A 26,609-nucleotide genomic window follows, 5' to 3' on the forward strand; every position below is an offset into this window, starting at 1 on the left:
TAAGTGACATGTACTCTTCATGGAGGCATCGGGTGTTCACCAGACATCTGAAGCCACCTCCTTTTCCAGAGCACCTCCTTACATATCCTGCCCATTTCTTCAGTTACAGTAAAACCTTGGATTGCAAGCATAATTTGTTCCAGAAATATGCCTGTAATCCAAAGCACTTGTATATCAAAGCGATTTTCCCCATAAGAAATAATGGAAACTCAAATGAATCATTCTACAAACATTTATTCAAAGGTCCTTCAGTTTATATTCCATATAAAAAGATTATAGCAATGTGATAGGTTGTTTAACCATAAAATGTCCATTCACAAATGGAAGCCTCCACAAAGAGCAAAATCCAGCAGGATCTACAGAGTATAGAAGAGAGGCGCCTCCAAGTGTGGCAATATGTTGCTAAATGTTGTACCTTCATTAACCACTTTCAGACCGGACCATTTTGCTGGCTTAAGACCAGACCACTTTTTGCGATTCGGCACTGCATCGCTTTAACTGACAATTGCGCGGTCATGCGAAGTGGCTCCCAAACAAAATTGATGTCTTCCCCCCCCCCACAAATAGAGCTTTCTTTTGGTGGGATTTGATTACCCCTGCGGGTTTTTATTTTTTGCGCTATAAACAAAAAGTGACAATTTTGAAAAAAAAAACATTTTTTTAATTTTTGCTATAATAAATATCCCCCAAAAATATATAAAAACATTTTATTCCCTCAGTTTAGGCCGAAACAACATATATTCTTCTACATATTTAAAAAAATAAAATAAAAAAAATCACAATAAGCGATTATTGTTTGGTTTGCGCAAAATTTATAGCGTTTACAAAATAGGGGATAGTTTTATGGCATTTTTATTAATTTTTTTGTTTTACTCAGCACAGTGGCAGTCTATCGCTGGCAGTAAGTAGCCAGCTTTTTTGCTTTTTTTTTTTTTTTTACCTTGCTGTGGCGCTTCTTGTGCGCACTCCTATTTGAAAGCTGTGTAATCATTGTCCATTGAGCAGCCTGGAGGTGTTGAAGTGACACAGGAAGTTGCAGAGCCGTTTACTCCAAGTAGTGATATCACCCTGTGATTACATCTTATGTCAGAGTAAATTGTCTTTGCTAACCTACATGAATATTTGTGAAGTATGTTTAATTGAGGAATCTTGGCTACATGTTCTCATTTTAGTTTTCAGAAACCAAATTGCCCTGTGGATGTTACCAAAACGTTTTATTTTTTTGTCTTCTCTGCAGCAACAGATTACACGACCATCCCAAGAAGAAAAAGAAATTGACAAAGCGGATGAGGAGAAAGCAGAAAAAAATGAGAGAAAGGAGGAAGAACGAAGGGAAGAGGAGGAGAAAGAAACAAAAGAGGAGTTTAGGTAAACCAAGTATGCCATAACTTGGCTTTCACGATCTACCGTTGACAGGGTAACATTTTTCTTAGGTGATATATTTAAGTGGATCTATACTAGCCTTGCCTCGCGTCCAGCGATGCGTCATCCCCGAGTTCCTCACACGGCCGCCGACATCTTCGAGCAGCCAGCTTACGGGTCTCACTCATTCTGCTGTCATTAGCTGGGCAGGGATGACATCACTCCCCCACATGCACGGGAGTTCAGTCAGATTTGCCAAATTTGTACGGTGAGCTGCGCATGCATGGCTCGCTGTACAAGGGCAGACAGGCAGCTAAGTAACTAATGCAGAAGAGATGAAGCATGACTCTTCTGCATAAAAATTCCTACCTGTTGGCACAGGGAGAGGAATGATATACATTAATTTGTACCAACCCACTGATTCCCAGTGGTAGGTCAGCTGCATGACTGATGCATTTAAAATGTTTGGCTTCAGTTCAAAAAAAATGCCATAGAAGGTGAAACAGATGTCACTTTGTAGAATTCAGTTCCATTTAGAATAGTAGTAGCAGACGAGTGCCCGAACAGGCTAAATATAGAAGAGAGCGTCTTTGTGGTGGTGGCAAGCACAGAACAGCAGATTGGTGGTAAGCACAGAGGGGGGCATGCTGGAGAGGTGCTAAAAGCATTGAGAGGATGGTGGTCCGACACAGTGGGAAGAGCAGAGGTTTATGTGCTGGTTGCTGGTGTGAGGCTGGGGAAGGAAGAGAAGGGTCAGTATCAGTGGTGAGAGTGCGGGTGGGTTGGCATAAAGCCGCAATTGTGGTATTGTTTTAGGCATGGTTGCGAAAAGGGGAATGTAGACACAATGGGGGGGGGGGGTCCATGGTTGCTGGCATGGAAGAAAAAGTTCAGAGAATGCCCTTTGAAAGCTGCTTCCAGAAACATGTGGAAAGCACATCATACTGCCTGCCATTTTGGGAAGCCGCATCCCAAGTCCACACATCAGATGGCCAGCAGTCCAGCTCAGCCTATTATTTGTCTGTCCCTCTATATCAGGGGTCTCAAACTAGTGGCCCTCCAGCTGTTGTGGAACTACAAGTCCCATCATGCCTCTGCCTGAGGGAGTCATGCTTATAACTGTGAGCCTTGCAATGCCTCATGGGATTTATCATTTCCCAACAGCTGGAGGGCCGCCAGTTTGAGATCCCTGCTCTATATCATTATGTTTAGGCGCATCACTGGTTACACTGGTATGTGTTTTGTGTGTTAACGTGAAAAACTGAGGCAGCTAGTTGATCAACAATGGAAAGTCCATGCATGGCAATTGGAGTAAACCCCCCCCCCCGGTTGAGGTCATTTGGCATCTACTGCACTGAGATGCCATTCTACATGACTGGCATTGTAACGCACTGCAATGCCATATGTTGCAGTAATTTAGAGATTTCAATTTCTCCCTTCTACCTAAACCCCCCTTGCACTTGTACCTTAGATTAGCAGGAGCAATGTGAGCCAGAAGTGCACAACATATCAGATGGTGCAGCAATGGGCTTGCCTCCCTGCAGGTTTACAAGTAGGCATTTGGGCCTACCTCTGGCGCTTTGTATGCTAACATTTCTTCTCCCTTCTATCCAGCATCTCTACCACTGCACTCCCTGAAACCAGGTCTCCCAGCAATCTTGCACTGTATTCCAAACTTCCCTCCCACCCAGCAACACGTGCTCTACATACTTGCTATTTTTGTTATGTAGGCTAACCCTCTGTCTCTGCTCCCCTTTATCGCCTTTGCAGAAAGGAGGTGAGGCTGAGCCTGGAATCTCTTTCCATACAGTGTTTCACTTGACCCAGTTTCACCTTCCCAGTGCAGCCTCTAGGTGCAGATCTTCTCCAAAAAACTTGAAAGATTTGCTTCAACTAACCACAGACCTGAGAGTGGACCCTCAAAAACAGGTGTCCATTGAACTTCCTGGGTGAATTGACAACTATGCACTTGCCACGTATGACTTTATGGTCCAGCAGTCAGTCCTTTGGCCTCTAAGAAAACTGTTCACATTGTCTATGTTCTGGAGGAAGAGAGATGAGGTGCATTCTTCTGGCTGAGAGGAGGTGTACTCCTGATAGAGTGAAAACGTTGTAAAGCCACCCACCACCTCTATTACTACACAACCCTTGCAGTGTACCAGCCATCATTGTAGAAGTCCATCCAAAGTTGTTTTTTTGTGGTGTTTTTTGACATACAACACCACTATTCAATGTAAAAAAAAAGTATACAAACACACACTTTAAGGGTCAGTTCACACAGGGACGACTTGTCAGGCGGCAAGTAGCATCCCGTTCTGTACAATGAAACCGTTCTAATCGGAGCGACACAAGTCGCTCCAACTTAGAAGAAGGTTCCTGTATGACTTTGGGGGTGACTTGCATTGACGTCTATACAGAAGTCATTTTGCAAGTCGCCACAGCGGTCACGTCCAGGTCGCTTGAGGCAGTCGCGCTGGAAGTCGTGCTGCCTCAGTGTGAACCGAACCTCACTGGCATCATTTACTTTAGGTTGCTTATATTTACACGAGTCTCTAAACCTATTTAATTTGGACCTAAACATACCGTGTTTCCCTGAAAGTAAGACAGTGTCTTACTTTCTTTTTATCCCCAAAAGCCCCACTATGTCTTACTTTCGGGGTATGTCTTATATTGGAAAAAAATCCCAGCATGCAGAGCTGCACTGCGCTACAGAAGAGGACTACAAGTCCCAGCATGCAAGGCTGCACTATGGAGGACTACAAGTCCAAGCATACAAAGCTGCTATGCTCAGCAGAGGAGAACTGTAAGCCCACACAGCCCGGTATGTTGGGACTTGTAGTCCTCCTCAGCTGCATCTTGCGGTTACATAATAAGAGCTGCAGAGAATCTCTTCACACCCCCCCCTCCCCCTCCTTGGTCTCTCTCTGTATGACCAGCACTGACCTGTACCGGGAGGACACAGAGCCAGTGACACCTGTCGGCAGTGATCCGGGACCTGGCGCAATAATCCCCTTCTCTGTGGTTGCGTCGCGCCGTTCTGATCAGTCTCGGGCAGCGGTTGTCACTCACAGCCGAGCAGAGTGAAGCCACCTCCCCCTCCTCTTGTATGGCTACACAGTGCTGTGTATGGAGGAGGAGGCGGCTTCAGTGAAGCCGCCTCCCCCTCCTTCTCCTTCATGGACAGCACTGTGTAGCCATACAAGAGGAGGGGGAGGCGGCTTCACTCTGCTCGGCTGTGAGTGACAGCCGCTGCCCGAGACTGATCAGAACGGCGCTGTCTCTTCAGTCGGAGGGGGAGGGCGCTGGCCTGGCACCCCCCCCCCCCCCCCCAGGGTGTGGCCCCCTGGTGCGGCCCGCACCCCCCGCCCCACTCTTAGTACGCCACTGGAGGCGGCAATACCCCCGTGTTTCCCCGAAAGTAAGACATATGTCTTACTTTCGGGGTACAGCTTATATTAGCCGACCCCTCTGAAACTCCCGATACGTCTTACAATCGGGGGTGTCTTACTATCGGGGAAACACGGTAGCAGTCAAAAACTTGCCTATCACTTACTTGGAGCCTCTTTCCTTAGACAGCACCTGTGGGAGATGAGTAATGCTTAGGTACACATGGTACACATGCCGGATCGGCACTACCCCGCACCCAAACACCCCCACCAGAACACAGTAATCAGTGCTCACAACCATTGGCTGCGAGTGCTGATTGGATGATGGTTTTCCAGCATGCTCGTTTTTTCAAAAGCTGGTTGTGAAGCCTGCTTCTGTCAGGCAAGGGGCTTTTGGCCTGTGTGTACCCAGTTTAGGTACGTAGCTGATATTCTTCAACTTTTTTTTGACAGCAGAGAACCTAGGAGGGAGGCCAACTTTTAAAGAAATGTGGATATAAATTTTAAATTGGTATTTTATCTGGATTAAGACAAGCTTTAGGATGCATTGTAGCACAGTGGTCCTCAATCCTGTCCTCAAAGCCCACTAACAGGCCAGGTTTGTTAGATAACTGAAATACATCACAGGTGATACAATTTGCTGCTCAGTGATTGCAGTATTCTAGTCTGGATCTCCCCAAGGTAATACATAAATCCTGGCCTGTTAGTGGGCCCTGAGGACAGGGTTAATGACCACTGTTGTAGCACATCACCCCAATGCAAGTAGGTATGAATGGTATCCATGTTCCTTGTAGCACTGAGCCATGCAGTACTTTATTTTGTGCCTCTGAATAATTGCAGGGAGAACACCAAAGAGAAAATAGATACTGTTGCAGAAGAGCTCGAGGAAAGAGAGCAATCCACTCCCAAGGGACGCAAAACGGCAAATAGTCAAGGTCGGCGGAAGGGTCGCATTACAAGATCGATGGCAAATGAGGCAGCTGCTGCTAATGCAGCAGCTACCTCAGCGGCTCCTACTTCTACTCCACCACCACCTCCTCCCCCAGCACCACCTGCAGCACCGCCTACTCCTGTGGCAACTTCACCAGAAGAACCTCAAGCTCCACTATCTGCAGCAGCTGCACAGGAGCAAAGTAAGTAACAATGTGAACAAATCATTTGACATCCTTTTTGCATCTTGCCTTGTGTGTTTCGGACATCATTTAAATCACAACACATCTATGCCGTAAGCAGCACTTCTGCCTTCATTCTCCCCCCTAGACACAGGAACTTGTTTTTTTATGCTACACTTTAACTGTTTAAATGGATGTTTTAAGTTTAAAGGTCAAGGACATGACCTTGAGAGCTAGTCACATATCTTACAAAATCTCCATGTTTTCATGAAGTTCACTTAACATAAGCTTAAAAAGTGGATTTCCTGCATACCCCCTAACTAGCCTTAAAATTGTCCCCTCCTAACTAACCTGTGTAAAAAAGTTGTACATGCCTGTTTTCAGGCTGCTCCGGTCAAGGCATGTGATCCAGCTTGCCTGCATCAGCCCGCAGCAGCTGCAGGGGACAGTAGAGCGCGCTCCAACAACGGGCTGGTTAAAGCCAAAAATGGTGAAGTCACCCATAGGCTTCAATGGCCCATACATTGTTGGCTATCCCTTCTCTTCCCTTTACCTCCCTGGCGGTAATTCCGAGTGTGGCTCAGGGTTAAATTTCAGTACCATTAGCGGTAACCCCGATCCACACTCGGGATTGCATCTCAGGATCCTGGTCCAGGTTACTTACCGTGTCCCCAGGATCCTGCGATTTTTATTCCCCCCCTCTCTGTCTGCAAGCTGTGTCCTCTGGCTGATGCTCTGTGTTCTGGGCTCTGTTCCCTGCGAGCGTTGTGACGCACTGGAGTGGTACCCGGCGGCAAATACAAAAAGTACACAAAACATAACACGCATGGTTCACATCCTTTTTGCTCCTAGTATTCGGTCCAATGCCCTGCCTGCAGCTTTATATATATATATATATATATATATATATATATATATTATATAAAAAAAAATTTATGCTTTTCTTTCTGCATGGAAACTTGATTGTCCATGGCAACCAAAAAGTGTCCCTTTACGGCAAAAGTGATTTTAGACCAGCTAGAAAACAGCGATAGTAAATTATAACACTTGCAGAATTGAGCAATAGTGAATCGTGGAGAAGTAAAAAAAATTTTTGTATATAATTTAGTTTATTATAAATTATGATTTAGTGTTTCAAACTTTATCATACCCGGGATGTCTACTAGACTCTCGTTTGGACAGATTTAAGTGTGTTATTACTAAGACTTACAGACCTACAATATAAAACGCCACATTTCTAATCAAAACAATGTACCGCTTTGCGATTCAAAAATCTGACCTAATCATACCGCCAGGGTGGCTACAGTGTAGGTGTAAGCTGGATTTAAATATATAAATCAGTGCTGCAACCTTACAGCCGGAATCTGATGCAGGCAGACAAGCAGGTGCCTGACCAACAGCCACACACTGCATTGGTCAGTACCGCCAGCAGACTGCAGTAAAATATTTTTTTAATTAAAAGAGAAGTATGGGTTTCCTTTATATATGTCAGTATTACATTGTATATCCCTGTATGTTGTGGTTGTTCAGGTGCTTATATAATAGTTTCTTGAAACTATCAATGCCTCCCGATGAGACCATCGCCTGTTGGAAGAGAATTCCACATCCTTGTCGCTCTTACAGTAAATAACCCTCTACGTAGTTTAAGGTTAAACCTCCTTTCTTCTACTTTTAATGAGTGTCCATGAGTCTTGTTAAACTCCCTTTTGCAAAAAAGTTTTATCCGTATTGTGGGATCACCAGTACGGTATTTGTATATTGAAATCATATTCCTTCTCAAGCGTCTCTTCTCCAGAGAGAACGAGTTCAGTGCTCGCAACCGCTCCTCGTAACTAATCTCCTCCAGAGCTCCTCCTTAGCTTTGTTGCCCTACTTTGTACTCGATCCATTTCCAGTACATCCTTCCTGAGGACTGGTGCCCAGAATTGGACAGCGTACTCCAGGTGTGGCCGGACCAGAGTCTTGTAGAGTGGGAGAATTATCATTTTATCTCTGGAGTTGATCCCCTTTTTAATGCATGCCAATATTCTGTTTACTTTGTTAGGCTCAACAATGGCATGCAATGCCAAGCTGCTGCTATCATCTACTAGGACCCCAGGTCCTTTTCCATCCTAGATTCCCCCAGAGGTTCTCCCTCCAGTGTATAGATTGCATTCATATTTTTGCTACCCAAATGCATTATTTAAAATTTTTCTACATTGGTCCTCATTTGCCATGTAGTTTCCCACCCCATTAATTCAGAACTTTTTGCAAGGTTTCCACATCCTGCGGAGAAATGATTTCCCTGCTTAGCTTAGTATCGACCGCAAATACAGAGATTGAACTGTTTACCCCATCCTCCAGGTCGTTTATGAACAAATTTAATAGGATTGGTCCCAGCACAGAAATCTGGGGGACCCCACTACCCACCCCTGTCCATTCTCCCCATTTATCACCACCACAACTCTCCCTTGTAGCCAGTTTTCAATCTATGTACTCCCCCCCCCCCCCCCCCTATAGTCCATGCCAACGGAACTTATTTTGTATAGTAAATATTTATGGGGAACTGTGTCAAATGCTTTTGCAAAATTCAGATACACCACGTCTACAGGCCTTCCTTTATCTGGCTGGCAACTCTCCTCCTCATAGAAGGTTAGTAGATTGGTTTGGCAAGAACGATTCTTCATGAATCCATGCTGATTACTGCTAATGTTACTGTTCTCATTACTAAAATCTTGTATATAGTCCCTTATCCTCCCCTCCGAGGTTTTACATACAATTGATGTTAGGCTAACTGATCTGCAATTCCCAGGGCTGTATTTTGGGCCCTTTTTAAATATTGGCGCTACATTGGCTTTCTCCAATCAGCTGGTACCATTCCAGTCAGACTGTCAGTAAAAATTAGGAACAATGTTCTGGCAATTACTTGACTGAGTTCCCCAAGTATCCTCGGGTGCAATCCATCTGGTCCCGGTGATTTATTAATTTTAAGTTTCCCAAGTCTAATTTTAATTCTGTACTCTTGTTGACCATGGAGGTGCTTCTTGTGATGTCATGAGGATAAACACTGCAGTTTTGGTTACTGAAGCCCCCCGATTCCCTCGTGAAGACTGAGGTGAAGAATAAATTCAATACCATCTCTCCATCCTTTGTAACCAGATGTCTTTCCTCATTCTTTATGGGGCCATTATGGTCTGTCCTACCTTTTTTACTGTTTACATACTTAAATTCATTCTCAAATCATTGCTCTCCTTGCTCTCCTCCGCTGTGTGTCTTTTGTGTTCTATCTTAGCCATCCTTATTGCACCCTTACATTTCTTGTTGCATTCTTTATAAAGTCTGAATGCTGATCATCACTCAACCCTGTATTATTTGAAGGCCTTCTCCTTTGCTTTTATATGCATTTTTACATTGGAGTTAAGCCATCCAGGATTTTTGTTCGCTCTTTTAAATGTATTACCCAATGGGTAATATGCTCTTAAAGCAAACCCATCTCTCCTCTGCGTTCTTTGTTCCTAAGATTTTGTCCCAATTTATGCCTTCAGTAAGGTTGGTAGTTTAGGGAAGTTGGCTCTTTTGAAATTCATGGTCTTTGTATTCCCCTTATATTTCCTATTTGTGTGATTTATATGGAAGCAAAATGACCTGTGATCGCTGTTGCCTAAATTGCCCTGTATTTTCACATCCGTGATCAGGTCTGTATTGGTAATCAGTAGATCCAGTAATGCTTTATTTCTAGTTGGTGTGTCTACCATATGACCCATAAAATTGTCCTGCAAGACATTTAGGAACTGGTGAGCCTTTAGATCAGTGGTCCCCAACCTTTTGGCACCGGGGACCGGCATTGTGGCAAGGCCAGGGGGGGGGGGGCGCCATGGGGGGACGATGTGGCTTTTCGTGGCTAATTTGTCATGAAATGGCTGGTGTTAGCACTTCATCACAACACCATGGTTAATATGGTGTCAGGACGATTGAAGTGCATCATTTTTATTATTCTATTGTAATATAAAATTAAATAGTTCAACTCACCATAATGCAGAATCTGTCACTAGATGCAGCTTGTCACTTGCTACCAGCTAGCCACGTTGCCCATCACCAGATTTCCACATGCCACATCGCCTGCCACCAGATGCAGATTGCCACATGCCACCAGATGCAGATTGCCACATGCCACCAGATGCAGATTGCCACATGCCACCAGATGCAGATTGCCACATGCCACCAGATGCAGCCTCTTAAATGCAAATTGTCACTAAGCACAGAGGCAGTGCAGTGGAGTGGTGGATTCCGCGTGAGAGAGAACAGAGGTGATGCGGTGCGGGCTGTGAGAGATGATGTAATCTCTCTGCTCCCCCGCTTCACCTCCAACAGTATACTGGCCAGGCTGTGTGGGCGGAACAGCGGTGATGTGGGCAGGCGGTGGGAGATGTCATCTCTCTGCTCGCCTGCTTCACCCCCAGCAGTGTAGCGGCAGGGCTGTGATGATCTCTCTGCTCACCGCTGCCGCATCTCAGCGCACACTTTGCGGCCTGGCTGCAAACGGGCTACGGCCCGGGGGTTGGAGACCCCTGCTTTTAGATGAATGCGTGTTTCCCTCCCAGTCTATGGATAATTAAAATCTCCCATTATAACACTTTCCATCCTTGCTGCTAATCCAAATTGTGATAGCAGATCAGTCTCTCCTTCCTCCCTCAGGTTAGGGGACCTATAGCATACTCCCAGTATTATTTTTCCCATTAGCTTCATCCCTTTGGAGCGCTACCCATAATGATTCCACCTCCTCCCTAGCTCCCTTGGTGATGTCAACTCTCACATTCACTTGTACATTATTCTTGATATATAGGCATACCCCCCCCCCCCCCTTTTTTACCCTGCTAATATCTAAAAATCTTTTCAGCCCTCTCAGGCGTGCACCCTTTCTGTTAAAATCAAGCTAAATGCCAGTGGGAGTGGCTTCAGACTCTCCTAGGATGTCATCATCTGGTCTGGATCCACCCTCTTTACTTTCCTCTGTTTGAATGATGCCTGGTCTAGACTGTCTGCTCACTCCTGAGAAATCAGAGTACAGCTGCTCTCCCGCACCCTCCTGTTCAGGCTGTTCCGAGCTTCAGTACACAGAAGCCAGCAGCAATAGCAAGAGCTCTTCCTCCCGAATTCTCTTACAGACATCCTGGAATATACACTGTGAATATAGAGAGATGCAGCCTAGATCTCTCCACTGTTTGCATAGACCAGTGTTTATCAACTCCAGTCCTCAAGGCACCCTAACAGGTAATGTTTTCAGGCTTACTATTATTTTGCACAGGTGATTTGATCAGTTTTACTGCCTTAGTAATAACCACAGCCATTTCATCTGTGGAAATCCTGAAAACGTGACCTGTTGGGGCGCCTCGAGGACTGCAGTTGGGAAACACTGGTAGACAAATCCTCGATATGCCCGCTGTTTATACAGAGATCTTGCATGTGCACACTGTTTTTACAGTGACTGTGAATCTTTAGACTGTATAGCTGCCAGCTATGCTGCCAGCTATGCTTGCTACAGCTTTCAGATAAGAACGTCCAAGCAGCTCTACAGTCTACATATCAAGGCTGTCTGTAAACACAGTGTGCACATGCAGAAGGCGGGGCAGAGAGAGGGTTGATTGCTGAGGTTGTATCCACTCCCTCTAAACTTTCAAACACAAAATGGACTGTTACTGGGAGCTGCTTGAAAGGTGAAGTGCACATGCTGGAAAAAAAAAACAAAAGTAGGAAAGCAAGAACAGCTGATTTGTGATGATGGTAATATGTGCTAATTGTTTAAACTATCCCATACTACTTTAAATCATCCACAGGGTAAAAGCTGACAAACTGTTGAAGTGTTTCCGCCCAAAAGGGCCTTGGTCATAACTAGGACTAAGGCCCTTTTGGGTGGAAACGTGTTAAGTTTTTCTGTGAGCTTTTGACATGTTGGTGATTTAATAAAAAGATTTTACTACAGTCTGCTGCTGGTGCTGATCGATGTGTTTTCAAGTAAGCTGGAATTCTACTTTTTATTTTTTTGCACAAAATGTGTGTGTGTGTGTGTGTGTGTGTGTGTGTGTGTATAGATGTATGTGAGATGCATTTTTTATGTGTATAGGATGCTGGGTAAAGGACACACTCCACACTGTCCGATTATTGTGCATCCAAGAGAGTTACCGCATTCCAAAGAGGTTCTTAAAACGTTGTGCAAATATTTATGCATTGAAAAGATCAGCTTCATACTTTGTGCTAGAACCTTTCTGGAGTGCGGTAACTCTTGGATTTGTTCTATTTGGACAGTGTGAAACCTGTTGGTATTGTATGAATGAAGTGTGATGTCCCAATGACTAATACAGAAGTGATGGTCAAGTGTCCACAAACAAAGGGCTATTTAGTGTGTTTGACTTTTATCTAACTGCTCTGTATCCAGATACTCCAAGGAAATGGGGCTATTTGAATGGCAGTTGGAAATCATCTTCTAAGAATTGGCAGACAGGAAGTCTTTTTTTTTTTTTATAACAGTATAGTTGTAAACCATGTCTGTTATAATAATATCCCAGAAAGTTTCATATATTCATCCAAATTTGCTATTACAAACTTTTACATGCCTATTTATGAAACCCATTTCATATATTTGTGGCAGTTTTTTGGGATTTCTTTTGCCAATTTAAATGGAAATTTGGACATTCTTTTAACATGGCTTAGTCATTTGTTGTATTCTCCATTTCTCTGCTAATCATGACATTCGTTGGTGCACTAGTCTTCATGGCTGTGGGTTAGCATTCTTTATTCAGATTGGACAACAGCGTTGTATCTCAGTGTCGATTGAGTGTATAGATGTGAGGAGCAAATGTGGAACTCTTGCAGGTAGTTCAATTGAGAGATGAAACTGGTTTGGTTATAGTGGGAGCATTTTTGCTTATGTCCTTTCTGTGTGATTAGTAATTTGACTTTCGATGTTTGCTTTTTTCACGTTTGTGATATTGTGTTTCGTTACCCTTTTACTTTGTGTGGTTTCATATTGAATCCTGTGAAAGCTTGGTGGTTGCAGGGTGTTGGAAGGCTTTGGGTTTCTTTTGTAGTTTTTTCATATCAAGTTTTTCTGTTGTGTTAAACATTTTCATTATGACAACACTCTAGAAATGTTCACAGTAAATTCTAAATTCGCACTACCTGAAGAATATGTATAGTCTGTCTTCCGAGAAGAGTTGGTTTTCAATTACTTGCCCCCTAACAACAATCTACCTGAAATGGTGCATTTTCTTTTTTACTTCTGCAGAAGTGAGGCTGATTTTGCACTCTCCAGCTTTAGAAAATAAACCCCATTGAGACTTCTGGTTCTTTACTAATGGTTGATGTATGCCACTGCAGTGGCGATATCTAACTGAATCCAATTTAGATGTCCCTACAACAAGTTGGTCCGTAAAGTTCCAGGATGTTAATCAGGGAGAGTCTGCGTTTTATGATCACCCTGACCGGGTGCTCGGGATACCTCAGCCCGACATCAGTTGTGAGGATCTCCAAAAAAGGGTTCAAGAGTCACTAAACTAGGGACAATCTGGTCCACAGTACAAAAGTAATTGGCATACCCAGGGACCACCTGAACCACTGTAACGTCTGGAAATTGAAAGCCACGTTAACCAAACAAGCACAAGCTGACTGTTCATTCAATAGGGGGTCATCTGATGTATCCCACAAGAGCGCAACAGGGCTAATACTGGGGGCAAACACCTTTGTAATGCCCTGAGGTGTAGAAGAGAGACTAAAGGGTAGGGCAACAAACTGGTATTGTAGAGACCCTAGAGCTAAACAAATGAACCACAAATGTGCAGGAAAGATGGGGGACATGCAGGCATAATATCTAGAAACCAATTTGCTTCCAGGTTTTATTGCCAAAGCTTAATTGAGCAAGCTGAGGTTAGATGCTGATTGGTTTCTCTGCAGAAGTGAGATTAATTTTGCACTTTCCAACTTTAGTAAATAGACCCCATTGTGGCAAGAGATGTAGATCGGATCCCTCCCCCAGCTGTGTACATCCCAGTAGTAGACCGTTGGCAGGCAGACTTCCTCACCTGACAGTGCCTAGACTCGTTGAAATAGTCCCTACACCCTGTGTTCCAGGACCTGTGTCACAGGTAGGGGGTGCCAGATGTGGACCCCAGGGTGTAACAATTAACGGGACAGGTTTGTTCCCCAGTATAGGGATCCTGTGGGTGCTTTGGTGGCTCCATGGGATGTATGCCTTTTTATCTATGCCTTCCCTACCCTAAAACTTCTTCCTTGTCTACTATGCAAGATTGAGGTTGGGGACATTCTGATCTTCATTGTTTAGGACTTGTGGTACATTGATCTGGAAGATTCCTGGCAGATGCTTTATTGACTCTTCAAGATCATTGGGATTTTTTTTTTATCCTATAGCAATTGTACACTTTAGACATGAAATATGAACAAAACATAGCCCTTTATAATGTGTACTTAAAACACTTAGTGCCATTTATGTCTGCTGCCTCATTCCTCTGCTACAGAAGTCACCTCTGACACATTTTCCTGACACCAAGAGGAAAAAAAGGTGATGGGAGGAAGCTCCAGCAGATTGACAGCTCTGTTCCTGTGTGCTGTATGAAGGGGGTATGTCCCTACCCTCCAATCAGCTCTCAGAGCTCTCTAGACTAATGTAACTTCAGCTCCCCGCCCCCTGCTTTTTAGAGCTGAGATATCCTGTATAAATTCTGCACTTTAAATGGATGTAGAAGAAAGATGACTAGACATTTAGGTACAACTTGTGTATTTATTTCATCTGTGTAACACATGAGGGCAGTCACTTTACTGGCTATATGTAAGGGTTTATGACCACTTTAGGAATCCATTTACCATCTCGCTTCACAAGTCATGGCTTTAATAGCATGGCTTTTGAAGACCAGGTTTTGCGAGAATCTGTGATTCCTGCAATAGTATAAGCTTTGAAGGCTACTTTTCATACAGTCTATGACTAGACGTGAGGTTTATTTTACGTGGTGTAAATCCTCTACTAGGTGGACATTTTGGCCTAATTTTAAGCCATCTTTTGGTATAAGATCCTCTTTGAGCTTCGGGCAGTCCCTATTTGTATGCTTCCTTGGACCTGTTAGTATTTGTTTGCTGTGTGGCTGACCCTTCAGTTTGGTTGGTTTTTGATGTCCCAAAGGTTAGACATCCTGTGTTCTTCTTGCTAATGCTTCAAAAAAACTTGTGTTTTTTGTTTTTTTTGTTTGCGTGTGTCCCTCAGTGGACTCTGTGAAAATGATTTTAGTGGAGGTACAAAAACTCTATTTTGGGGATATTTCTACACTTTGAATATAAATTAATTTGTTTAGACAAACATGGAGGACATTATATGTTTGATGGAAAATGTTGCTGCCCTAAGAGCCTTTTCACCAGTGGCAATAATCACTCTTCCTGATGAGCATTTCTCCATCATTGGCCAGAATACCGTAGAACCTCTCTATCTATTTAATGACGTCTCCTTTCTTTGGCCAGAGAGGGAGCAACACTGTAAGAAAAGTGGTTCCTTAGCAATCCTGTTGTTCAACTGTTAAAAATTACAGACTTGCTACTGTAATATGAGCAGCTTTAATCAGATCAACTTCTCATTGAGTCTAGTTCAGTGGTCTCCAGATGCAGCCCTTTGTTTGCTTTTATTTGGCCCTTAGGGCCCTATTTCATCCACTGATGCCAACAATGGAGTAAATGGGGTAAATAACAGATCAAATGAGATCAGATAATTGTTAGGATTTGCCATCTCCTGCCATGGACAACAAGACTGCTCCTGAACTTTAATTTGTCCATCCATGTTTTATGATTTACTGTTGGATCTTTACTTTGGAAAATCCTGGGGGAGGGGGTGGAAGCGTGTCCCTTTCCAGAGACTCATCCTGTTTTATGAACGTTGACCTTGTGGCCGTACGTGGGCATATAAGAAATATGACCTCTAGGAGGACAAGTGTCAAAGTACAGACTGTTCTTTAAATTAAATATTTGCTTTTCCAAAATGTTTGTGCCTCTGGAATATGTTGGAGGATTATGTGATTTGAGACTTGACATGCTGATCCTGGCAGAATCTTCCTTTTTTGCTACATGTTACCTACTCGCCTCCTGCCAAAATCTCAGCATTAATTATTTTTACTGTTCTTTCCTTCCTTCAGTGACTTAATGAAATTTATTGTGGATAATTAAACATCCAGAACATGTTCTGGAACGTGTTTAAGTTTGTAAAGACGTTTTCTGTTTTGGCTTGCAACTGTATATGTACATGGGTTGTCGTAGATTAAGGCCACTGCCCTATAGTGAGACAGAGTTTAAAGGGGAACTCTATTTTCAGGGAAAAAAAATGGCAAAAAAATGATATAGCATACAGTTGCAACACAAGTAATATTGTAATTAAATGTTATTAAACACTAAATTCCCTTTTCAATCTTTTTAGCTTTGTAATGTTCTGTAAAATGCAATGCAATATGACTACATGAGGGCGTTCTGTACAGAATGTCTCACCTCCACAGAAAAGTCATTTACTACTTGTTTGGCTTAGTGATTTTCCCAGAAGTCTGCACTAAGGTACAAATCTGATTTTGACACACTCAATAACAGCAGAAGGTGCAGCAGTTGATAATTATAAAACCACTCCCATACACATTCACATTGCACATGGACACAGAGAAATGGCTATTTCTTCAGAATAACAAAAGGTAGGAATCCGCAGCAAAGTTTGTTAAAATTCTTGCACTGTACCTAGATCACCCAGAGGGGAATGTTATTTTTGCTCAACGAAAGTGCAGTTGCACTTTAATGTATATTTGAAACAAATAGACATGTAGATCAAGAGGGTGATGTACGAAGCCTAAATCTGTACCGTTTTTAAAACAAAGCTAGTTTTTATTTGTGATTTTGGGCATACATATTTTGCTTTTTAAGCACAGATGGACAGGTAATTACATGTAACCTTTGTTGCCCGAGGCAGACATGTGACCTTGTGTCCTGTCTATGCTTTGCCTTCGTTCCAATGGGTTTCTTCACACATCGTCCACCATCATACCGTCCAACATTTCTCTTCTGTTCATGCTGACTCACCTTATACCATCTGCCCTCCTATCCTGCACATATTGCCTGCTTTAATGTCCTCATTTGCACACATTGTTACATGTTACTTTACAGGCATACTATAGACGCCCCCCAGGTACGTAATTTTAAAGGAATATTTCACTTTTATTGTTTCACTTTAAGCATTATTAAAATCACTGCTCCCAAAAAAAACATAAATTTTTAAAACTTTTTTTTTTTGCATTGATGCATGTCCCCTGGGGCAATACCCAGGTCCCCAAACACTTTTTATGACAATAGCTAGCATATAAGCCTTTAAATTTAGCACTTTTAATTTCTACCATAGACTTTTAAAGGGTGTTCTGCGGCTTTTGAATTTTCCGTGAACACCCCAAATTGTTCACTATTCGGCAAACACCCAATGTTTGATATGAACTTACGTTCGACTTTAACTTCGGGCTCATCCCTAATTGTATGATCACCTTGCCAATTCTAGAATAAGCATCCTTTTGCTAGTGATGTATTAAAAAAAGAAATAACTAATTGAGCAATTCAAATCACACAAAAAAACATACTTTTATTCTTCTCTTGCTTTGCTGAAGGCCCTAATGTATGAAAATGTCGCAGCCACGCCAAAACACTTGGATATAAATTGTGCCTTAGTCTTGTGGGAATGTAGAATAGTCATTCTGCTTAAATAGTAGTATCCAGATTATCTGCTTTGCTAATACCCAACATGTTTTTTATTTTTTTTTAAGGATATTATGTGCGTGTTAACTTTCTGGCCATCAGAGGTGAAGTGGGGGGAGATCACCGATCCTTTAAATGCATTGCTCACATTTAAATCTTTTAGCTATTTATCCCTATGCTTCCGCTGTTGTAATTTGGGTCTTTTTAAAGAGAAACCATACAGTATTTTTATTATTTAGCTATGTAATATTTGCTTTCTTCTGTCCATTGGCCTTGGATGTTTCATTTGTCTCTATCAAACCTGCAGTTGCATTTCGGTGGCAGAACAATGAATGTAAAAATTGCCTGGTAAGGTAGGGAGTATAGTGGGGATTAAGTCGACGCTCTGTCTGAGGCTAAGGTACATACAAAAATTACAGAGGATTTCCATCAAACTCATCAAGTTCATGGTTTTTAACTGTGGTTTCCATTTCTTATGTTATTTTTTTTTTTCTATGAGGTAGGTCTTTGTATATGCAGAATTAACTACTGCAACATATAACATTTAAGGTGCTCCCCCCACCCCTTTACGCATTGTGTTGACAAGTCATTTTTGTTACTACATGGCATTTTTGTCTCCATGATATTCTCTTGCATGTTGGATGTAGCATCTTTTAGTTTGAACGTTTCTGTAGTAATTGCACGTATCCATTTGTTTGCCTTTCTCTTGAGGAAGTTCTTTTTTTTGGCTAATGAACATTAGAGGTTTTATTTAATTTTTTTTTGTTATGTTGATTACATGAAGCTCATGTATATAAATGTGGTACTTTATGCCTTTTTGTTTGAAATTAAGGAATCATTAGACCTAAAACCAAAGGTATTCCACATAAAGGGTCCACAATTGTTTGGAGGATGCCAGTGCAAAAGAAATAATACATTTCCACACAACCTCACCTCAGGTACTGCTTCCAGAGCGCCCATTGATGAAGTCTTGCTGTCCATTGCTGTTAAGCTAGCACATGGATCTCCAAACTTTCTAAACAAAACAAAGGGCCACTTTAATGTCCTAAAGACTTTTGGGGGGCTGGACTATGGTCAAAATACAATGCCCTATTGTTGGTGTCATTGGGAGTCAAAAAGGGGGTGGGGGATTATGCCCCATTGTTGGGAACAGTGGATGAAATAGTGCCTCAGATAAAAGCAGGCAAAGGGCCGCATTTGGATACCACTGATCTAGCACATTAATAGTCGTCCTTTTTGGGTCATGTGCAAGACTTTGACCCAAATTGCACAGTTACTTCATTACTCCAAGGCCTATGCTTTCATCTGTGCCTTCTGCAGCAGATTATATCTTTGATTTTCCCTGCAGCCCTAGCAGTTCCTGAGCAACTGGCTGCAAGGGCTATGTTTTTGATTCTAAATCACTCAAGACCTTTTCGGATGAGCTTACCCCGGAGTTGCTGCCATCCTCTGGTATTACTCATGTTGATAGAGCCAATTGTGGCACTTATTGATGCAGTGTGCACCCCCTAAAGCAAGAGGATCAGCCTCTTGCTTTTACCTGGACTTTTTCCAGCTTGGGGTCACAAAGGGCAGCAAAGACTTTCCCTTTGCACCTATGTGTTTTGTTTTTGTACAAAGATTGTTGGTCTTGTATCTGTTGGTGCGGCTTTTGTTCATAAGTGATCACTCCCCACTGTGTAGCCAGCCATGTCTTTCCTTAACAGGATGTGTACCCTATAGATAGAGGATTAGGCTGCTTTTAGGGCCCAAGTGACAGAACTATTTTCTCTGGTGGGTCCCGCACTGCACCTTCTTTTGGAAATAACTTTACTTTGTTAAACCATGTCTGACTTGGCAAAACCATATACAGGGGGATCTCATCACTGTTGCAAGGCTGCCATCTGGTCTTTGCTCAGACTTTCTCCAAGTTCTTCCAGTTGGATATTTCTGCCTCATATGCTGCCAGCTTTGGGCACACAATCCTTCAGGCGTCTTTGAGCTGCAAGCAGTCTCCCATTTTTATGTTGAGCCTGCTAAGGATTGTTTGCTGATGCACACTACTCAAGTGGACTGGTCTTGGATGTTCTTTAAGGTTTGACTACCTGTGTCCCTTAGTGAACAAGGAAAACAATTAGGATTTTTGTACTTATGTAAAATCTCTTTCCCATTGAGGGATATAGGTCTGTGTTTATGATCATGCGCTTGGTAATGCTACTAAAGAGGCCTACTAGTATAAGTGTTTATACCCTGTGCTGGCCTACAGTTTTTTTTGTTTGTGTCCAATTCTTCTGTAGGGGATAGTTTAACCCAAATGTTAACACTTTCTGTGTCCATCAATGGGCTCCAAAAAAAAGAATTCTCACGATTTAGTACAACATTTATTTTTATTTTTTGCAAGCTCTGAGATTGTAAGTTAAAACTTGCATACTAGCTAATCCTTTTTGCATTCTACATATTTCATATTCATATGCCATCTTGCAGTCTGAGTCTGTTCCTCAAATTAGTGTAAGCTGTCTGAGGAAAGTGACGTAATCATTCTCTCTCTATCTCTGTAGGAACTAAGTTTATTCTTTGCCAGGGCCAGACATATTATAGAGCAGCCTATCCCCACTCTAGTGTTCCTCCATCCCTGTTAGCCACTTATGAATTTTAAATGCTGTGATGTCATTTAAATGCGAGCGTAGAAATAGGTTGTGCTACACTGTTCTACACAGTTGTGTGTTGCCCCTAATACAAATTTTGAAGCTTAAAAAGTTACTAAGCCCAGGACCCTGCATTCACTCTATCTGGTCTCCCACAGTACACAGAACGTGGAAATGCAGTTGTTTTAGTACATATAAACTGCTAAATACATTTTTTTTCATCAGCAGTTAGAGCAGTTTTGTGACTTCTATCAGTGTCTGGTTAGAGCTTGTAGGAGGAGTTTTCATTCTGCTCTGACTGTCCTGACTTTCCTGGCCCACTGTCTGGACAGTGCTGATCACATGCATTCTCCCAAGAAAAAACAACTCTCTAGCAATACAAACCAAACTCAGCATGTGCAGCTTGTCCCCCAGCCTCTGTTCTATCCAGAGATGGTTTGGGGACTGGAAGAAGGGGAAGAACAGAGAAGACAGGATCAAACAGCCTTTTTACACGATGCTAGGTTCCACAGTGAGTATAACAAGCATGCTTTACTTGCATATACAGACTGATTTTACCATTGTGGGTGAGGTGGAAAGCCTATGACCTCTGTGCAGCCTATAGAGCGCAAAACAAAGGGTCATAGAGAATTGGGTTGTGTCTACACAGCAGCTGGGTATCCTTCTGAAACAGCCACAAGAAACATAGTGTGCATACATCCACTATTTTTACTTGCAGTTTTTAAAGGTAAAGATGTAATGAGCCACTTTGCACTCTGTCACTATCGCAGCAACACTGAGCTGCTAGTGAAGCACATTACACGTGCCAAGCTTTATTTATTTTTTTATTTATTTTATTTTTTTAAATCGTACTGCCATGATGCTGGGAACAAGCGCCCAATGTATGTGTTCCAGGCACTATTGGGGACAAGAGAATGTAATCGATATGGGAGTTCATTGGGCAAGCTTCAGGGGTGCCAGGATTTTAAATTAATGTCGATTGGGAGAGTGACATTTCACTTTATATATCACAAAACTGCACAGTACATTACAGCATACAGGGTTATTTTATTCAAAAGGTGAACTTGGCTTTTAAGTGTAGAAAAAAACAAAAAACTTTAGGTCTGCTTTAAATAGTTTCTAAGTAGAGTACTTTTCTTTTTGCCTGCAATCCTTGATAAAAAAAACTGCTTGAGATGTTAACCTTCATTTTATTCTCTATATTAAAACTGGTGGACTCGCCTTACTCTAAGGAAATAGTTAAAATTTTTTCTGGATTATTATCTTTAAATTATTTTAAGATTGATGCACACTACACTTGTCAGAAATTCTAACCGTTCCCCTGCTATGCTGAATATGCGTTTTTTTTTGTCTGTGTACCCATTGGAGAGAATTCCCAGCAACTCCAATAGGGACATGGATGTCAGTTAAAATCTGTCAGAGGTTCTAATCTTCCCCACTCTGTCCTAACTTGACAGTTGTCAAACACTGGAAACAGTCCATATTAGGGTTACAGGGATGATCATGCACCTGAAAATTATGGTTATATGCTTGATTTTAATATACTTTGGTTTTCCTGAGTCCTAAGAACTTCTTAAACTGGTTGTAGACATTTGTGATTTGCTTATTTTAGACACCTTATATTTTAGGTTACCCTCCATGGATTATGTGGTTAGCTCTCATGGAATATTGGTGAATACGTCCACATTATGTTCCTGGTGGCAGGAATCATCCATGCATTCATGGTTTGGTGTTGTAGTCCATTGCTCCCATTGTGCAGTATTTTTTAATTCTGCATGGATTTTTTTTATTTTTTCATAGTTTCAGCTCATCCGTGACTGTAACGCTCAGGTCCTTTTGGCTTGTCACTATCCTTCTTGTCATCAGAAGTGACTGCCTCGTAGCATCACAGGCAGCCTTCCCCTCGAATGGCTTTTACAGAGGAAGCCTGCACATAAATGGATCACTGAGTGTGGGCTTTGTAGGATTGGAGCTCGTAATGCAAATCCAGGTCTTTCTTTTTGATGGGATTTGCTGTGTTGTGCTTTCAGCTTCTGCAGAGACTGTGGAGACCTCACGTTGGACTGAAGAAGAAATGGAAGTTGCTAAAAAAGGTAAAGATTTCAAGTTTGGTTTCCGTGGTAAGACGTAGATGCTGCTAATGTAGCTGATTTTATTTATTTATTTTTTTGATTATTTTTTTTATTTTTTTTGTGGTGTTCAGTATTGTAGTTGTGGCATTTTATTGGCTGGGAATTGTTTGCGATTTATGTGAAACTATAAGTGGCTGTGCGTCTGCTGAAAAAGTCACAGGCCCATTTCTTCAAAGCTACAAAAGGGGGCGATGACTGGGGAAGACAGTCATTGGTTAATTGCAGGTCACATGGCCACATATAGCGCTGACAGCTGTGTTTAGCTGCATTGGGGCACTGTACTCTTATGTACACTTACTGTGCTTATTTTTTTTTTCCTATTCTAAAAGTGCAGCACCCCAAGATATGCAGGAGTTTAATGCTTAGCACTTCTTTCTTATTAGATATAGCCAGCTCTGTGTCTTAGGCTGTTACAATAAGTATTTGTGCAGTCCTAAACATTTTCTGTAATAATCTGTGTTTAAACACAAGCTAGAATCCTTTGTGAACAATCTGATTATAAAAAAACGTGAAATTTTACTGTCTCACATGCATCTGAGAATTTTAAATGCATTATCCATATTTTTAAAGTGCTTTCCCAAGGGTAATGGAAAATTTCTTATCCCCACATAGGGAAATGGGACACCTTCTACATACAACCTTTGATAGTGCAGCCCTTTCTTTTTTCCTTGCAATTGGGAAAGGGTTTTCATCTCGTCAAGATGGTGTGTGTGTGTGTGTGTGTGTGTGTGTATATGTGTTAAAAAAAAAAAAATATATATATTATATTATCCATTTCCAAAGAGTACTCCCTCTTCAGGCTCCAGTTCTGCTTAAATATGCATACGTTGTGCACAAAAGGGCATTCTGCTTTAATAGATTTGGGCTTGTATTCTTTCTTGCATTGATAACTTTCCCTGATTGGTCCTGCTGGAAGGATAGCCAAATAAACCATATTGTAATGTTAAATGTAACCAGACAGTTCAGTCTGCTACACTGAAAGTATGTGTGCACATTCATTTGATTCTGTGCAGTATTACTCTGGGTGTAAAAGAGCCTTTGGAAGGTACATGCACGAACCAGATGAAACACAGCACCACTTGCATGCTTCTGTCAGATGTGCCAGCCGGTTCAAACACTGCCACTGGGTTACTTATAAGGACACTTCAAGCTCGACCATAAAGCCACAAATGTTTTCCAGGACCACACACCAATTTAGTGAATCACAAAATGGCTTTATCTATCTTTCCATCCATCAGGAAAGCCCCTCTAACACGTTTCAGTGAAGTAGGGCTTAATCTTAGATGTCACTATAGCCTCTGCGATTAAGCCCTACATAGTTGAAACACGTTAGAGTTTTCCTTATGGGTGCAGAGCCAGTTGAAACCATTTTGCGATAAATTATTTTGAGATTCACAATATTGGTGGTATATCCAGGGAAAAAAGTTCTAGCTTTTTCAAGGTGTTAGAAAGGGAGGGTGAACTCTGTTCAATCCTGTACAGGCCAACCTTTAGGTTATCCATGGATATGAGATATTGTAATTAGTTTGTTTACTGCTTGTTACGCATATGTAAATATATAAATGTCCATAGCCTGGCCACACTATTAAAAGGTGGAAACCAACATTGCAAAACTGTTGGATATCCAAGCACCATCTAACTGCCTCAGCCATCTTCCCTCAGAACTTCCAGCGGACACTCCTGTAAACATGAACAATCAGTTCTGGAGACTATGTTTAGACCTATGGAAAAAGGTGTGGGAGGCATTCTGCAGACTTCTGAAGCACATTCTTATCGGGATCCAGTCTCAACCCCCCCTTTACCTGATTACCTTAGGCCTTTGACTGCATGTTCCACAAATATTAGCTGTCCATACTCCAATCCGAGGGGTGTTCTTAATTGAAGTTGTGCTTTCAAGTTTTAACTTCCAACATCCTTTATAAGTTAGTTTGGTTTTCCTTCCTGACTAAAAATGCACATCTTTGTGCACTAGGACAAAAAAGAGTGGGGCAAATTTTCCATAATCCAAGAAAACCTTTTTATTGTAATACATTTTTTAACCATATTTGCATTTTAAAAATGGTATAAAAAGCATGTTAACTATAGGATTCTAGCTTCCATATTGCTTGGCATTTTGAGAGCTTGTTTATGTACATGCATTCAGTGCTGGACAGTTCCCAATTTTGTTTTGGGAGAAAAATATATTGTCTAACGTTGCCAGCATGCATGTTTTGTTCACAAACGTTTGTCCTTTTTATGTAAAATTCTACCTTCTGGACGTTTACCTGGAGATGAGCAAGTTAGTCTGGATCACAGTTGATCTATCCAATCTTGATTTATGAATATTGTTAACTTATCTTTAAGCAAACCTATTTAAACAAATCAGTTATTCATTGAATATCCATCCTTCTGCAAATTAATTTGCTCATCTCTGTTGGCTGCCAGCACTTTATGATCAGTAAATGTTTATAATGAAAAATATGAACATACATGTCTGTGTGTGCATGCTTGTCTGTACTTTGTAAGGATTTTGATGTGAAACTGTCAGTATAGATCAATCGGAGCTGCCATTGCAGTGTCATGTGGATGGTGTAAGCTGTGTGACTGTCATCTTTGTCTTTGCTGCTCCACTGAGTCCCCTGACCAGCAAGCAGAGTGTCAGGAAACCTAACATACTTGTACAGGGGCAGTGACTTGCAAAGTAATGAAGGAAGGATAAGAATAATAATCCCCCATTTGCAACTTAAAATCCTTCAACCAGCAATGGAATCTCATATTTCTAAAGGAAAATTTTCCTTTTTAAGGCTTTTTCACTCTATTTTGTGGGACACCTGGGTCAAAGATGACCCGAGGCTTTAACACAACTACGAACATAAGGAGTGACTTAACTGGATGGCGTTCATTACGACTAAAGGGTACTGAAAATGGTGCATTATGGACTTTGAGTATACCGCAGCTTGAAATGTGTAATACCATTGGCACTAGTGATATCCATTTGTTCTGCTTTAGAAAGTTGTGAATAGAATTTTAAATTTTTTTAGTCTAATTGGTAATTTGACTTTTTCAGGGCGAAAATGCTTGCGTGGGTGAAATTACCACAGTAAGCAGCTCTGACCTCCATAGAGAAGGTAAAAAGTCTTTACCTGGAATGACTCTAATAATCCTCTGCTAATGCAGCCACACAGTGTGATTATCGGAGCAGTGGAGTTTTCTTGTAGCGCTTGACATAGTTCATTTCAGGTGAGCAGAACAGGAAGGAAAGAGAACTGATGGCCTGTGTAACATTCAGAAGCCTTGTATCCTCAATGACAACATAGCTCATGGGATTGCTTTCACCAACATAGAAGAATGACAGCAATGTCCAGTGCAATAGCTCTTGGTAGTGCATAAAAAAATCTTCATGTTCTCTCCCTTTCAATCTTTATATTAACGGAGGGTATTGAAGTATTGTCTTATTAAGTCCTAAGATTTTCTGATGATTTTATTCTTGTTTGGTGACTGTTAAAGCTGATGGATACCGCAACCATTTATGGTATATTAATAAGAACCCACCTTCAGAATTTTTGCTCTTATCGACAGACTACATCTGGTACACTTAATATTTCAGGCTTACTACTACTGGCAAGCACTCGATGGATTCATTCATGCAGTGACCAAGCGCTCGGCGGGGGCGGGGGCGGGGGGGGGGGGGGGGGGGAGATCACAGGACTAACCTCGCATGGTTGGTTAGTACAGCAGCACCTGACCGGAGCTGTCAGTTTTTACCAGTGTGTACCAGGCTTTAGTAAGTTTTGGTCATAATGGTGTTTTGCCAAACTTCTTGTAGATTAGTTCTTCCATTCTGGTCTGGGCATTGGAGTCCTGCCACCTTTTAAAGGTGAACTTCAGCTTTTGATACACTTTACATACATACAAAGCTTCCTCTGAGTCAGAGACGGGCTGATGTCAAAACCTCTGACTCAGTCGAAGGAAGCTTTGTATTCATTGCTAGAATACATTGCTTTCTCTGAATGGCTGAGCGCCAATCAGATAGACTCTCTTGTGTTCCTGGTATGAGACAGGAAGGTCTCAGCTCGAGCCTGGAACAGTGTGGTATGCTGTATATAGCCTCAGCTACATAGAGTTTATACAGCACATCCAGCGGCCTCAAAATTTTGATGAGGGACAGAGTTCCAGCTTCGCCCAAACAAACTAAAGCGTACAAAAAGCTGGAGCTTAGCTTTAACCACTTCCCACCCGGCCAATGCACATATACGGCCGGGCGGGAGC

At 42.0% G+C, this 26,609-nt stretch overlaps 1 protein-coding gene across 14 annotated transcripts in view; it reads left to right on the forward strand.

Moving 5' to 3' along the window:
• The window catches only part of NCOR1 (nuclear receptor corepressor 1), a 198,390-nt gene that overhangs the window by 93,672 nt on the left and 78,109 nt on the right, over positions 1-26,609 (forward strand). For 11 of the 14 annotated variants that reach the window (XM_077480289.1, XM_077480295.1, XM_077480286.1 and 8 more), the window contains exons 15-17: positions 1,238-1,368; positions 5,589-5,881; positions 22,260-22,322. In XM_077480289.1, coding sequence (XP_077336415.1) covers positions 1,238-1,368; positions 5,589-5,881; positions 22,260-22,322 — 487 coding nt within the window. The remainder of the gene's footprint in view (positions 1-1,237; positions 1,369-5,588; positions 5,882-22,259; positions 22,323-26,609) is intronic. The other 3 variants (XM_077480291.1, XM_077480290.1, XM_077480299.1) reach the window with 1 other exon arrangement.

Source organism: Lithobates pipiens, unplaced genomic scaffold (assembly GCF_037356315.1).
Source record: "Lithobates pipiens isolate NorthernLeopardFrog02 unplaced genomic scaffold, aLitPip1_a1.2 Scaffold_16, whole genome shotgun sequence".
Lineage (NCBI taxonomy): Eukaryota > Metazoa > Chordata > Amphibia > Anura > Ranidae > Lithobates > Lithobates pipiens.